Here is a 15,779-nt window from a genome sequence, read left to right as displayed (position 1 = left end):
ACACACTCACTGCAGCCGGCTGTTCTCTGAATCCGATCGATTCAGGAATTACACACAATGTTAAACAGACCCGGGTCCCGGGTCCTCAGGTTGTTAACCTTTTAAGGGTTAGGATGCTTTGTGAATAACTTTTATCTTAACTAGAATCCGCTCTTTAATCCTAAGGGGAAGCCCTCACTTTAAAAAATGTTTTATTAGAATTTTGTCACTAGGAGGAACTCTTTGCTCCGAGAGTTTTCCTGAATACAGGTCCTGATGTTTAGTTCTGGAATCTGGCTGCTTCACGCTCCACTGTAATGAAGTGATTGTTTCCTCTGTGTGCTTGTGTCAGAGCGAGGGCTGTGACGGTGTGTTGGGCTCAGGGTTGGTCCGGGATCGCTGTGGCATGTGCGGCGGGGGAGACAGCACCTGTGAGAGGGTCACAGGAAGTTTCCTGAACACCAGCGTCCCACTGGGCTACCACAAGATCCTGAACATCCCACCCGGAGCCACGGCCATCAACATCACTGAGAGACGAGCCAGTCCCAACTATCTGGGTACGAACTCTCTGTGTGTGGACCAAATATCTGCTCTGAAACATTTTCTGCATTTTTCTCCTTGAGGAAATGACTTAATTGAATCAAATACAAAATAATAATGGAGACGTATAACTGCCTAAAGCCTTGTGTGAGGGTTAGGTTACAGATCAGAAAATGTAATAAGCTCTTTATAAAATGGAAAGTCCCACCATGATAGAAACACAGACGTGTTTGTTATTTATGTGGTCGTTCTTGTTGTGTTTGTCTTTCCTTATGGTGAACAAATGTCCTTACAATAATCAAACCTGACAAAAATTCCTTGTGCGAACATGCCTAGTGGAGAACAGCTTCATAAAGGAACTAAATTCGATCTTATTTCATTAAATTTGGGAGTATTTCCCTATGAATGCAAGTGCATGAACTATGTGAACACTGGATCCCTTTGCAGCGCAGAATAATTCACTCTGAATTGAAAACCTTATTTTCCTGTAACTTTTTTGTAAAAATATTGTTTTTGAACTTTCTTTCAATTAGGATATTTTTACTGTAATGTAAAGTTTTTTTTTTTTTTTTTTTTTTTTTGGCAGTCCATTATTTGACGTTTTATTTTATTTTTTCAAGACACAGGTGAACTAACTAACATAATCAAGGGGAGACAGAAACTAGGTCAACGAACACATGATCAAAGAAAAACTAAAGGTCATGCGGTTGTGACACAAAGCTATTGTTGCAGCCAAATGTATTCGTTTTTCTTTAATTATATTTATGATTTGGCAAAAACTTGAAATTAATGTTAATCAAAAACATTCCTTCCCCAAAGATAAAACTGTATATTTATCAAATAAAGTAAAAAATAGTATTTATTATGAAGACGATACTTAATAAATTATTCTATATCAAGACATTTTTTAAACACATTTAGAGGACCAAACCTGCATAAATTAAAAGTAAATAAATATGCAAATAAATAATGTGTGTACAAATACACATATTCTTTTTTAAATACATATATAAATAATTAAACGTTTGATGAAAGTTGGAAAATAAATATAATTAACTGGTGGGAAAATGGAAAATGTTTAAGGAAATGCTAAACTCATCTTAACTATGTAAGTCAATTTTGCCGTTCAACAGAGTATACTTTAAAAAAAAAACTGAGCCATATAGAAAGATATTTGCAAGGGACCGTCTCTAAAGTTGCATACAACATTATACACTTTTCTAACTTAAATAGCATTTGAGGAGAATGACATACAGTAGCATAACCAACTAAAGTGTTGATGAAAGTCTCAGTTATAATGCACACCTTTTATGATATAATAATATCATATAATATGAAAGTTTAATTTTCACTTAAGGTAAAGCTAAAAAACATTTTGTTAATCAATGTTTAATTTTTATTTACTTACTATAAATAAAGACGTGAATGTTTGTTTTGAAAGACATTATACGCCAAGTCAAGCCAAATACTATTAACTCTATTTTATTTTATTATAATTATTATTATTATTTTGTCCTTTCAGGAGTTTTATTTGCTTTCAACCAAACTGAATTTAGATAATAACACAGTCATTTCACTTTTTTCTGGCAGAGCATTGCGTTAACAAGCGCAAGGTTGGGGGTTCGAATCCCAGAGAACACATGATAGTAGAAAATTGTTAGTCTGAATGCAATGAAAGTCGCTTTAGATAAAAGCGTCTGCTAAATGCATAAGTTTAATTTTTAATTTAATTTAACATTTAAAATTGTAAGTAAAAGAGCAGCCTGAACATTCTTCTAAACTACTTATTTTTTGTTTGTCAAAAAGGTTTGCCCCATAGGGTGAATAAATGATGACAGAATTTAGTTGGACTAGTTTTAGGAATGATGATTAGCTTAACTTAAAGCAATGGATGTTTGTCCTGACACAAATCATCACATTCATGAGTGCACGCGCATACATCACACAACAGGATCTGTTTGTACCTGCTAATGTGTGATTAGTGTGAATTGTTCATAGTTCCTGGGCTTTACCTCAGCTCAGAGTTCAAACGTTCAGCTCATAAACAACAGCGATCATGAGCGGAGCGATGTTTTGTAATTCTTCACAGCTGCTGTTGATCACTACAGATGATCTAGAGCATGTATGTCTAAATTCATGACCATATCCAATTGTTTGCGCGTGTAGTGTGTTTGGGGCAGCGATGAGTCACTTTCCTGCTGATATTACGTCCATCTTAATATATGCCTGAACATGACTCGGGAATGTAGATATTCACAGCTGAGGATGCGTGGGGTTTGGAGGATCTCTCTGGGCTGGATTAGCTAATGCAGGCATGTTTTCATTAGTGAATATGACCCTGAGTCAGACTCATTGACATGTCTGTGTTTGTTTTTCTGCATTCACAGGTCTGTTGCTCTGTGTTTTCTAGTACAGTGTGATTGTGCCCTGGAGGCAGACTGCTGTAGTAGACAAAACACTTACCGGGTTACATGAAAAATCAGCTCTTTTTCTCTCTCTGACATCCTTTTTTTTGGCTTTTGGCTTTGCTCTCTCCTGTATCTCTGTTATTCTGTCTGACCCAGTTTTATTGCACCGGAGGTGTTCACTATCACTGTTATTATTGTTTATATTTCCTCTAGCACTGAGTAGTATAGTTCAGTGTGTGTGTGTGTGTGTGTGTGTGTGTGTCCATCATCCTGCAGTGTTTGCACAAACAGTACCTGCCTTCAGCAGAGCCCTGGAAACCACCAACAATTCTGCGGCATCACTGCAAACAGTTTTGCACAAGTGTACATAAAAGATCATTTGCACAAGCTAAGCTATTCAGAAAATGATTTTTTATATATATATATATATATATATATATATATATATATATCAATATTTCGCAAGTTTATGGGTCAGTAGTTTGGTTAGTGATACTGATTTAAGTATCAGTTTTGATCTAGTTCAGGCGTCACTAGTTTGAGGAGTCATGCTTGTGTAAGTATCTATATTTCTCTAGTTTGGATGTCAGTAGTTTGGGAAGTAATGGTAATATAATTATCAGTGTTTGTTTAATCATTAGTATTTAAGTAGTCAGTAAGTGTCTTGCGTGTCAGTATTTAACTCTTTATCTGTTTAATTACAATTGTGTAAGTATCATTGCTGATGTAGTATTTGCATTGATCTTGTTTAGGTGTCAGTCATTTATAGTGTAATAATCGCTGTGAATGGTACAGCTCTGATCATCAGGACTCAGAAGAATTTGATGAATACTGATGAGTTTGAATGCCGTTATTGTTGTCTAGGGCAAATCTGAGCACAGTTTGAGATTTACATTTGCTCTCAATGTAATGATGTGTTGTGAAAACTGAGATATGAAAGAGATCTCATTATTAGCTGTTAGCTCTTTCATGGTTGGGCCAATGAGTACCATACAGATATGCTAAACTTCAGTTTGTGCTGCATCCTTGCTTTTTCATTCATCTTTATTTGACACTCTTGCTATGCACTTCTTAGAGTTCCTGGTTGCATGTGATGTATGATTATGGTAGGAAAGTCATAAAAAGTTATTCACAATCAGAACTGAGATCTGTAATTACAGAAAGCTAAAAACAGCCGTATGAATCTCAAAAACTCTTTTTAAGATCATGCCCCGCTCTGTATGTTGTGATTGTGATCAGCTCATTAAAGCACATGTTTGTGTCTGCAGCCCTGCGCAGTGGAACGGGTCAGTCAGTGGTGAACGGACGCTGGGCGGTCGATCCTCCAGGAGAATATCAGGCTGGAGGAACCACCTTCCTGTACAGCCGACCCAAATCTGGGCCTCAAGAGCAGGGAGAAGAGAGAGGAGAAACCCTCAGCGCTCCTGGACCCACAACAGCCCAGCTGCAGCTATACGTAAGCACACACACACACACTCACACACACACACGTGTTCATGTAGTATATTAGAATAATTTGGAAAGAGATAGACAGATTTGGCTTTTGTTTGATGGAGCACAAACTCTGAACTGGGAGATTTTACAGCAGGAATGGATGGAGGGAATAATCCATTACTTTGTTTATTCATGACTATTGTGTTTACCAATGATGATATTATAAGATATTTCCTAACTCGTGTTAGAAACTCTGTAATTGTCATGTAACAGATTAAATCATGAAACAACATGAGACAATACCAGAAAGTATTTTAAATTAATAAAAAAACACACATTATCAGTATTTGTCAGGTACCAGTTCTAGCTAAATATCAGTATTGGTCAGTTACCAGTACTTTGGGTAGTCATACTAGTTAAAGTGTCAGTATTTGTCTAATTTAGGTAGCAATAGTAATCAATCAAACACGTTTATTTAACTATCAGTATTGGTCTAGTTTAGGTGTCAGTGGTTTTGATAGTTTGATGATACTAGTTTACGCTTCAGTGTTGGTCTAGTTTGGGTGCAGCATGGATAGCACAGCTCTGATGATTTCGTTTTGGAAGAATTTGATGAAAAACGATGAGTTCATAATTCATACTTCAGCTTTAAGTTCATTCAGATGTTATGAGACTGTCCACATACTGTGGTGTGTGTGCGTGTGTAGGAATGTGTTCTGAGTGTCTGTGCATCAGTGAAATACAGCCGATGCTAACTGGAATGCGGTCATGGAGTCAGACGTTACCATATGCTGGAGTTTATTAACCTGTTTTTTGCTGTCTCTTTCTCTCGCTGTAGATTATTTTCCACAGGCAGAATCCAGGCATAGACTATGAATATTACATCCCAGTGGAGAAACTGCGGGACGGAGAGAGAGAAGTGCACAGAGAGAGAGACCGAGGACGGGGAGCGCTCCGAGAAATCAGTGAGTTTTCCTACAGTCTCCTTGTCACAGAGAGTTTCTCTCTCACTCACCGTTTCTATTTTTCTCTCCTGATGATCTTCTCTCTCACTCTAAATTTATAGCGATTATACATGTGTGCCATGCAGATATATTTCACTGAGCAGTCTTCTCTTATTTCTCTCATCACTTATTTGCCACCACTAAAACCTTCCAAGGTCATTACAGGAGAACGCGTGTGTGTGTGTGTGTGTGTGTGCGTGTGTGTGTGTAAAATGAGCAACAGAAAATGATACTTAACAGAGGTTTTATGAGAATGGGATCGCAGTGAGAGTGTGTGACATGAGGCAAAAAGCATGAATTAGGCTTTAATTCTGTGCCAGGCTTGCTAAAAACTGGCTAGGACACCAGCTAAATCAGCTTAAACCAGCTAATACCAGCACACCACAGGCTGGTTTAAACTGCTCTTTTCAGCTTGGAATTAAAACCTAGTGAGACTGTCTTGCTTCTGTTCCCTACACAGACAGCAAGGTAACCTTCTGAAGCAGCATCCCAACTAAAAGAGAACATCATCAGTGAAATTTTATTTATTTCTGATGATGCATGTTGCTAAGAAAACAGAATTTCCTAAAGGATATTCACACATGTAGTAAATTGCCATATAATTTTAATGAGAGTATGAGGATTTCTGATACATGAGCAACAGCAGCTGTTAGCGGTGCACTGGTGCAAAACAAATACTTAACCACATTTTTTGCACAACGTTTCAAAAGAAGTTTGCTTAGTTGCATGGAATGTGCACTCATAGTGTCAAATCTTAAAAAGTGCATTTTTTTTTAAACTACTTGCAGATAATATAGAAACATTAATTAAATAAAGGTCCACTTAAGTGCACTTAAAACATTTTCATGACTGAACACTTAAGTGCATTACAAATGTGTAATTACAAATTAATTTAAATACATGACATACACTATTCAATAGAAATTGTATTAAGATAAATGTTAGATTACCATAAATGCTTGTCAGTGCATTCAGCAGTAATGCTTTAATCATATTTCAAAGACAATAGAATTATGAAATTACATGTAAATATGTACTTAAGTCCTAGTTAAATAAAAAAAAGCACTCAATAGTTCAGCTAACTGTAGCTTAATGCATTAACTATAATGCATTTTTTTTATTTCTATTAACATGCAATTAAGTTCTGAAAAACATTACATGTAGTTCTTTTTATTTCTGTATTAAGTAGCCTACTCTTTTTAAAAGACACAGGTAGGCACTAGTTTTTGAGGGCGCTTCTCTCTGTGTTTCAGGTGGCTTCTCAGTGGAAGTGGAGAATCCTATTGCTGCTCCTCCTGTGTCGTCTTCTGCCTCCTCACCTCCATTTTCATTCCCTTCCTCCTCATCTTCATCATCGTCTTCCTCTGTATCTGATCGATGGCCACAAGAGAGGCCCCGCCCACAGGGCTTAGGACCCAATCGGAACGCTCGAATCCCTCCAAGAACGGACCTCCCATTGGACAATCAGCCTGCGTTCGTGTGGCGAAGGGGTGCGCTGACAGAATGCACTGCTACCTGCGGAAAAGGTCAGAGAATTATCAAAAATGTTACAATCAGCAAATGATTTCTGAAGATCATGTGACACTGAAGACAAAATGTTTACCAAAAAAATCTTACTGACTACATATTCTGTATTGTGAATGATGGTTTCTCATTGTAAATCCATGGTTCAACTCAGCATGGATTGTGCTTTAGATTTTACAGCAGTTGAATAAAACACATTACTGCTTTGAGAGCTCTTCTTAAACCTGTGCTCCAGAGTGGATGTGTTGGATTAATGCTGTGTTTTTGTAATAAGAGAGCTGGAAACACTCAGAGAACATGAACTCATTGCCTACTGACATGAAGAAAGCCAAGCGCCGTGGAACAGGGCGTACATGTGCCGAACTGTTCGGCAGTTTCTCTGTAGGGATGTGTGTTTTTGAGGGGTTTCTCAGTCGCTCACCACTGGTTTTGATTAATCTGATTTGCCGAGTGTGAATTCGCTCTCTGTCACCTCCCAGTGGTGTGTTTAAAGACTTGCAGACTCACACTGTGCTCGGCCAAGCATCACCATTACTATTGCTCAGATTTAGAGTTAGTGATTTAAACAAACACCGAAAGTTATAGTTCAACCAAAATATTTATAAAATGGGCTCATCCTCAGGCCATTCAAGTTAGTTTCTTCATCAGGTTTGGAGAAATGTAGCATTGGATCAGTGTCTCATCAATGGATGCTCTGTAGTGAATGGGTGCCGTCAGAATGAGAGTCTGATAAAAACATGAGAGCATCCATTGATGAGACACTGATGCAATGCTACATTTCACCAAATCTGATAAAGAAGCAAATGCATCCTGATCTCAGATGACCTGAGGTAGGAAAATGTGAAGATTATTTTTATTCTTTGGTAAACTATTTCTATAAAAGAGAGGGGAAAATACAAGAATACAGAATACAGAATACCTTGCCATTTTTCACCTCTTACCTCTAAAAATGCTGTACTATGTGTGTTTGCTTGTTTATGGATGAGTGCATATGTGTTTGTGTGTATTCAGGCTTTCAGTACAGAGAGATTGTGTGTGTGAGTCGACACACAGAACAGGAAGTCCATGAGAGGAGGTGTGACTCTGCAACCAAACCTGCGCCGGAGGAGGAACCGTGTAACGTTCATCCCTGTCCACCGTTGTGAGTTACTCCGTGTGTGTGATTGGGATTTTTTGTATAGGAATTCATCATTTTATTTAGCATGTATGCAATAATTTGATAAAAGGGACAGTAAAGAAGCAGCAAAACTGTTTTTGACATTGATAATATTGTTTCTTGAGCAGTAAATCATCCTATTTTCATGATTTCTGAAGATCATGTGACACTGGAGACTGGAGGAATGATGCTGAAAATACAGCGGAGCATCACAGAAAGAAATGACATTATATTATAAATTCAGCTAATTTAAGTTGTAATAATATTTCCCATTTTACTGTTCTTACTGTATTTTTTTAAATCAAATAAATGCAGTTTTGGTGAGCAGAAAAGGCTAACTTCAAAAACATTAAAAATAATTTACTGACCCTTAACATTGATGTGTGTGTGTGTGTGTGTGTGTGTGTGTGTGTGTGTGGTGTGTGTGTGTGTCTGTGTAGCTGGGATATGGGTGTGTGGTCGGAGTGCAGTGTCTCCTGTGGCTGGGGTGTGCAGCAGCGTCACATTCAGTGCAGGCAGAGTTTTGGGAATCGCTCCACCATGGTTCACCCTCAGCGCTGTGCCAGTCTCAGCCGCCCCAACGCCACGCAGCCCTGCCACCCACACGTCTGCTCGCACTGGGAGATCAGCACCAACTGGAGCACGGTAAGACTACACGGTCACTACAGGTTATTTATTTACTGTTATTTAGTATATTTTAGCAGCTATGTTTTTTTTTTTTGTTAGACAGTTTGCATTGTGAACCCTCTCATAAAAGTTGTTATTAAACTCTGGGGGGTTTTTTTGCTTTTTTTTTTTTTACCAACATCAGTCCTGGGGTGCATTTCATGGTCCCCCATGGTCATCGAAAGCGCTTTACAAGTTGTATCACATTCACCCATTCACTCACACACCGACTGCGGTGTCAGCCATTCAAGGCGCCATCCAGCTCATCGTGAGCAGTTGGGGTTAGGGTTTGCTCAAGGACACTTCGACACTTGGTCAGGTGGAGCCAGGGATTGAACCACCAACCTTCTGGTTTGTAGACAACCTACATGAACCACCGAGCCACTGCCGCCCCATCATTACCAGTGGAGTTCAAGGCAATGAACGACCATAGTTCGTGATGCTTTTGGGAAACTGAGATTTGAGCCCTTTAAATGCTGGTTTGTTTACATACTAAAAGTTTTTTTTTATTCGTTGTTTTTATTTTAGTTATTTTTACAGTCTGTGGGTGGTGTTGGCGCAGTGGATAAGTCACATGCCTTTGGTGTGAGAGACATGGGTTCAAATCCACTGTGTATTGTATTGCCTCCCTATGCTCACATGCTGCAGTTTAATTTAGCCATTTAATTTAATTCTCAATAAAACTGTTTTTATTACTATATTTTAATGTTTCTGTTGTCAGACAACGGAATGAATATTATAATGACTGAAATGCGGTCCACTACATAACCAGCTCTCAAACATTAATCTGCACTAATGAAATCAAATACACATACTATAAAGTCAGGGGTTGTCGCTTTTTTGGAAAAAAGTTGCTAAATCCACCGACAAAGTCTCCAAGTTAGCAACTCCACTACCCAGCGGACGGGAATTGTACTACAGCGGAATTGGACTGCCCACTGTTTTAATGGGAAGTAGGAAAATCTGATAGTGTAGGACAAATCGACAGAACACCGGCTTCAACCGTTTCAAGTGTTGATAGGCTATTACTCGTGAGGTGTAACCAATCAGATAGCGTCGTGGGCGGGACATTGAGCAAGTCTGAATATAGAGAGGCTGCGCATCAGAGCCAGCCAAATTAAATAAAATTTACTTTAATCAAACCACGGATCCGTGATAAGTTCTGTGATCCATCTCGTAACTAGTGTAGTAGCACTGATCACTTTGAGGGGGGGGAGCAGCAAATCGCACCCTGTATATATATATATATATACATATATATATATATATATATATATATATATATATATATATATATATATATATATATATATATATAGCACTTGTAAGTCGCTTTGGATAAAAACGTCAGCTAAATGTAAATGTACAGTCCTGGGTAACTCAGAAACAGCATTAATTGAGAAAATTATGCTTTTTGCCTTAACACAGCCATATATATGTGTGTGTGTGTGTGTGTGTGTGTGTGTGTGTGTGTGTGTATATATATATATATATATATATATATATATATATATATATATATATATATATATATATATATATATATATATATGCAAACTGCACAAACGTCCCTAAGAATACATAAAGCTTAAGGCCACCACAAGCATTGCATTTTTAAGATTAAAATGAGTCCTGACCCCTGTATATGACCCCTGTATTGTTCATATTGCTCTCTTTGAAGCTGTTTCTTGAGTTAATGCCGCTTTTGAAAAGTGTTTGGTCCTGGTCGGATGAATCCAAAATCAGGACTTCCTCAAGACTGATTAGTTAGTTGGCGAGTTACTAAGCCAATCTACTGACTAGCTGATTTAGAAAATGTGGTTTTGCTGTAGTCTGCAAGTGTGTGTGTGTATAAGTCTGGTCACATAGCCGATTTTGATCATTCTCTCTCTCTTTGTGTGTGTGTGTGTGTGTGTGTGTGTGTGTGTGTGTGTGTGTGTGAACGTGTCTGTTTCCCACAGTGCTCAGTGGATTGTGGACTGGGAAAGAGATCCCGGAGCGTGCGCTGTGTCAGTGACCATGGCAACACTGTGAGTGACAGGGAGTGCAGTGACAGGCTCCGCCCACAGCACACCGAGGACTGTCACATGGGTCCTTGTGTCACGAACTGGTACTTCACGGACTGGACAAACACTGTGAGTAGTGACCAGTCAGATTCATGCTTGCACTTGGTTTGCCAAAAGGTGATCTGATTAAACGATTTATTTATGTAGTGATGTGGATGATTGTTTCTCTATCAGTGCTCTGCGACGTGTGGGCCGGGCGTCCAGCGGAGAGAGGTGGTGTGTTTGACCGTCGGGAGAGGAGACAGAGAAGTGAAGTGTGCGGGGGAGAAACCGGCTGATATGAAGGCCTGTAACGGGGGCCCCTGTACACCCACCCACCTCTGGTACACCGGACCCTGGGGACAGGTGAGGGCCGTCTGCCTGCAGCTAACATACAGCAAACATAGTGAATAGAAGAACAACTCAAAGAATGAAGTGGAGAATAGAACAGAATAGAATAGAATGGAAGAACAAGTCAAAGAATGAAGTGGAGAATAGAACAGAATAGAATAGAATAGAATAGAATGGAAGAACAAGTCAAAGAATGAAGTGGAGAATAGAACAGAACAGAATAGAATAGAATAGAATAGAATGGAATGGAAGAACAAGTCAAAGAATGAAGTGGAGAATAGAACAGAACAGAATAGAATAGAATAGAATAGAATAGAATAGAATAGAATAGAATAGAATGGAAGAACAAGTCAAAGAATGAAGTGGAGAATAGAACAGAATAGAATAGAATAGAATGGAAGAACAAGTCAAAGAATGAAGTGGAGAATAGAACAGAACAGAATAGAATAGAATAGAATAGAATAGAATAGAATAGAATAGAATGGAAGAACAAGTCAAAGAATGAAGTGGAGAATAGAACAGAATAGAATAGAATAGAATGGAAGAACAAGTCAAAGAATGAAGTGGAGAATAGAACAGAACAGAATAGAATAGAATAGAACAAGTCAAAGAATGAAGTGAAGAATAGAATATAATAGAAGAACAAGTCAGAAAATGAAGTGGAGAATAGAATAGAATAGAATAGAATAGAATGGAAGAACAAGTCAAAGAATGAAGTGGAGAATAGAATAGAATAGAATAGAATGGAAGAACAAGTCAAAGAATGAAGTGGAGAATAGAACAGAATAGAATAGAATAGAATAGAATAGAATAGAATAGAATAGAAGAACACGTCAAAGAATGAAGTGGAGAATAGAACAGAATAGAATAACAAGTCAAAGAATGAAGTGGAGAATAGAACAGAATAGAATAGAATAGAATAGAACAAGTCAAAGAATGAAGTGAAGAATAGAATAGAATAGAAGAACAAGTCAAAGAATGAAGTGGAGAATAGAACAGAACAGAATAGAATAGAATAGAATAGAATAGAAGGACAAGTCAAAGAATGAAGTGGAGAATAGAACAGAATAGAATAGAATGGAAGAACAAGTCAAAGAATGAAGTGGAGAATAGAACAGAACAGAATAGAATAGAATAGAATAGAATAGAATAGAAGAGAAGAACAAGTCAAAGAATGAAGTGGAGAATAGAATAGAATAGAATAGAATGGAAGAACAAATCAAATAATGAAGTGGAGAATAGAACAGAATAGAATAGAATAGAATAGAATAGAAGAACAAGTCAAAGAATGAAGTGGAGAATAGAACAGAATATAATAGAATAGAATGGAAGAACAAGTCAAAGAATGAAGTGAAGAATAGAATAGAACAAGTCAAAGGATGAAGTCTAATAGAATAGAATAGAAAATAAATCAAAATTAAGTAGGACAAAAAATATAATTGACCAATGGAGAATAGAATAAATACACAGAATAAAATTGAACAAAATTTGAATAGAATTGAACAAAATTAAATGTAAAACAATTTATAATAGAATAACTGTGTAGAGAAAACAAGTCAAATAGAATGTTTGTTTATAGAATAATGTAGAACAGAATAACATCAAAGGAAACCTAATAAATGTAAATAGAACTAAATAAAATATTATAGAAAAAGCTGGATGGAATAAAATTGAACAAAAACAGAACAAAATTAAATGCAAGCATTGAACAATGCATAATAGAATAAGTTTAATAGAACTAAATGAATTTAGAATGATGACTAGATTAGCATAAAGATTAATAGAATAATGTAGAATATACAATTAGAATAAAGTTTAAATAATTCCATTAGAACATTCAACAACAGTGTAGAATAGTGCAGAATAGAAAATAATCAAAGAAAAACCTAATGAAATGTAATAATATTAAATAAAACAAATGAAACGCAATAGAAAAAACAAAGGAAATGAAGCTGCACAGAATAGAATAGAATAGAATAGAATAGAATAGAATAGAATAGAATAGAATAGAATAGTTAAATGTAGAACCGTGTCAAATTGAACAAAATAATAATAAAGGAAAGAACAACATAATACTTATAAAAGTCATTAAATTATAAAGAATAATTTACTTAGAACATTCTGAAAACAGAATGCAGCAATGTAAAATAGAACTGAATAATGTTGGGGAAAATGAGTAAAGATGCATAAACTAAAGAATAGAATAGAATAGAATAGAATAGAATAGAATAGAATAGAATAGAATAGAATAGGCAAGTAATCTGTCATGAGTGTGTGTTGTCACTGGTCACTCTTGCCAAGTTTACACTGCAAAGGTGGCAATGAAACGCTTCTTGAGTGGCATTTATGTGCCATCACACTAAGTTTAAGCAGACACAGAGCAGTCTTGCCTCAGCCTTGCCTCTCTCTGCTGAACAGTGTAACGCAGCGTGTGGAAGCGGCACCCAGCGCAGGGACATCATCTGCGTGAGGAAGACAGGAAGTGACTTCACCGTGAGCGCTGCCAGTGAGTGCTCACACCTGGAGAAACCGTCTCCCGTGCAGCCATGTGAGCTGCAGCCCTGCACACCGCAGTGGTTCACCACCGAGTGGAGCGCGGTGAGGACGGCTTCATCTGTCCTGCAGGATCTGCTCTTCCTCTGCTGTCTCTGACTTCCTCTCTGTGTCTGTCCAGTGCTCTCGGTCCTGTGGTGAAGGGGTGCAGACGCGGGAGGTGCGGTGTCTCACTGCTGACAAACAGCACAACACAGCCTGTGATCTGGACTCAAGACCAGCCCATGAGCGCTCCTGCAACACCATACCCTGCAGTCCCTTCGAAGGTGTGTGTGACAGGGCTTTTACAGTCTGTACGATGAGTCAGATTATAATCCCTCTCTCTCTCTCTCTGTAGATGAGAACTGTAAGGACAGAAGACATAACTGTGTAATGGTGGTCCAGGCTCGACTCTGCGTCTACTCTTACTATAAGAGCGCCTGCTGTGCGTCCTGCACCCAGAGTGCTCAGCGGGCCAAGAGACATTAACCCTGCACAAGCCACAGACACGTCAGCTTCAGAGATTCACCACCAGAGCCAGAACTCAGCCAATCACAGTTCTCTCAGAGGAAACAGCCAATCAGACGCCATTCAGGTTCAAAAGGAATTCCAAAAGAGAATTCCAACTTGAGATCAGGATCCCTTTAAAGTTTGAAAATGTTAACGCATATGGACTCATGGGCTCAAATGATTGACAGTAGCTCTTTCCCCATTGGTGATGAGTGTTTAGTACACTATCCTGTCAAATACTCAACCATTCCAGGTTTATTTGTGTGACTGAGGTATGATAAAACAAGCAGATTAAAATTATATACTTATTGCATAAAACTTGTGAGCAGCGATACATTTTTACATTAAAAAAAAAAAAAAAAACCTTTGGCCTTGTCTCAGTCCCCTAAATGGCCCATAAGATATCAGTACTTCAGAAAGGACATACATATTCCAGCATAAGTGCTCAGATTGTCTAAAAATAGCACACTTAGTGCTGACAGTCAGTCCTACAGATCGTATTTGAGTGCAGTGTGAACAGAAACCTGTAAATCTACTATGAATCTAGTTCATCATTAAGCTATAAAGAGAAGATTAGCATCATGATCAGCTCTCTTTATTTGATTCAGTCTTTATTTCTTTAGGTTGGTTTTGTCTGAATGTATATCAGTCCTTTTAGTGTTTCATGTTTTTGTCATTTTTTTGTGTGACACGTTTTTAGTTTTTGCTGTTTATTGTTATTTCTGGCTGTTTTTATTGGTTCCCATATTGTAAATTTAAGAAAAAGTTCACCCAGAAATGTAAATGTGCTCACCTGTCCAATATAAGGAGAAGTTTGTTTCTTCATCAGGTTTGTAGAAATGTAGCATTGCTTCAGTGTGTCATCAATGGATGCTCTGCAGTGAATGGGTGCCGTCAGAATGAGAGTCCAAACAGCTGATAAAAACATCCCAATAATCCACAGCACTCCAGTCCATCAGTTAATGTATTTTCCTTAATTGCAAATATTTTAAGTTTTAAGCATATTTCTCTTCTGGTTCAGATGAGATGGACTTTTTCACTGGAGGAAGCATCATTATGAATCAATGGTTTGAAGTTAAAATGTTATTAGTCTCCAGATGTTAGTTATTGTGGTGTTTTTATCAGTTGTTTGGACTCTCATTCTGACAGTATAGTGAATTCAGGCGAAGTCAGGTACAATGCAAGACCACTGCCTTGGATCAAACTGAGATTAAAATACTCTCTAGTGTTAGAACATGTGAGATTTCCAATTAACATTTTAGTATATAAATACAGTCAGTTGTGTGTTTGTGTGTGTTCGTGTGTGTGTGTTCGTGTGTGTGTGTGTGTGTGTGTGTTTCATGTCTGAGAGTTTATGTATATTATGTATATTATCATGTACGTTTAGACAGGTAGCATATAGTCTTTAGAAGAATAAAAAGATGCTTTATATATAAAACAGGAAACATAGCTATTTATCTATGATAAAATACATATAATTTATTTTTTTGTCTTATATGGATCAGTTGTTGTCTTTGAAAAATTCAAGATCAACTTGTTGCTATACATATATGTCTCTTTGTTATGGAATAAACAGTGTGTGCAGATCTTACAACAATTATTATTCACAATAAACAAACCTAAAATCAGA

The 15,779-nt window shown here is 37.5% G+C and overlaps 1 protein-coding gene across 2 annotated transcripts in view; it reads left to right on the top strand.

The window, feature by feature from the left end:
* LOC113116575 (ADAMTS-like protein 4) overlaps positions 1 to 15,779 on the top strand; it is an 86,042-nt gene extending 70,263 nt beyond the window's left edge. For both annotated transcript variants that reach the window (XM_026284813.1, XM_026284814.1), the window contains 11 exons: positions 332 to 536; positions 4,196 to 4,383; positions 5,200 to 5,326; positions 6,619 to 6,891; positions 7,901 to 8,030; positions 8,486 to 8,690; positions 10,673 to 10,846; positions 10,952 to 11,122; positions 13,526 to 13,705; positions 13,782 to 13,926; positions 13,998 to 15,779. In XM_026284813.1, the coding sequence (XP_026140598.1) occupies positions 332 to 536; positions 4,196 to 4,383; positions 5,200 to 5,326; positions 6,619 to 6,891; positions 7,901 to 8,030; positions 8,486 to 8,690; positions 10,673 to 10,846; positions 10,952 to 11,122; positions 13,526 to 13,705; positions 13,782 to 13,926; positions 13,998 to 14,128 (1,929 nt within the window). In that variant the 3' untranslated portion in view covers positions 14,129 to 15,779. The remainder of the gene's footprint in view (positions 1 to 331; positions 537 to 4,195; positions 4,384 to 5,199; positions 5,327 to 6,618; positions 6,892 to 7,900; positions 8,031 to 8,485; positions 8,691 to 10,672; positions 10,847 to 10,951; positions 11,123 to 13,525; positions 13,706 to 13,781; positions 13,927 to 13,997) is intronic.

This window comes from Carassius auratus, chromosome 16 (genome assembly GCF_003368295.1).
Source record: "Carassius auratus strain Wakin chromosome 16, ASM336829v1, whole genome shotgun sequence".
NCBI lineage: Eukaryota > Metazoa > Chordata > Actinopteri > Cypriniformes > Cyprinidae > Carassius > Carassius auratus.
The sequence above is the reverse complement of the archived record's forward strand: the minus strand, read 5'-3'. Positions and strand labels throughout refer to the sequence as shown.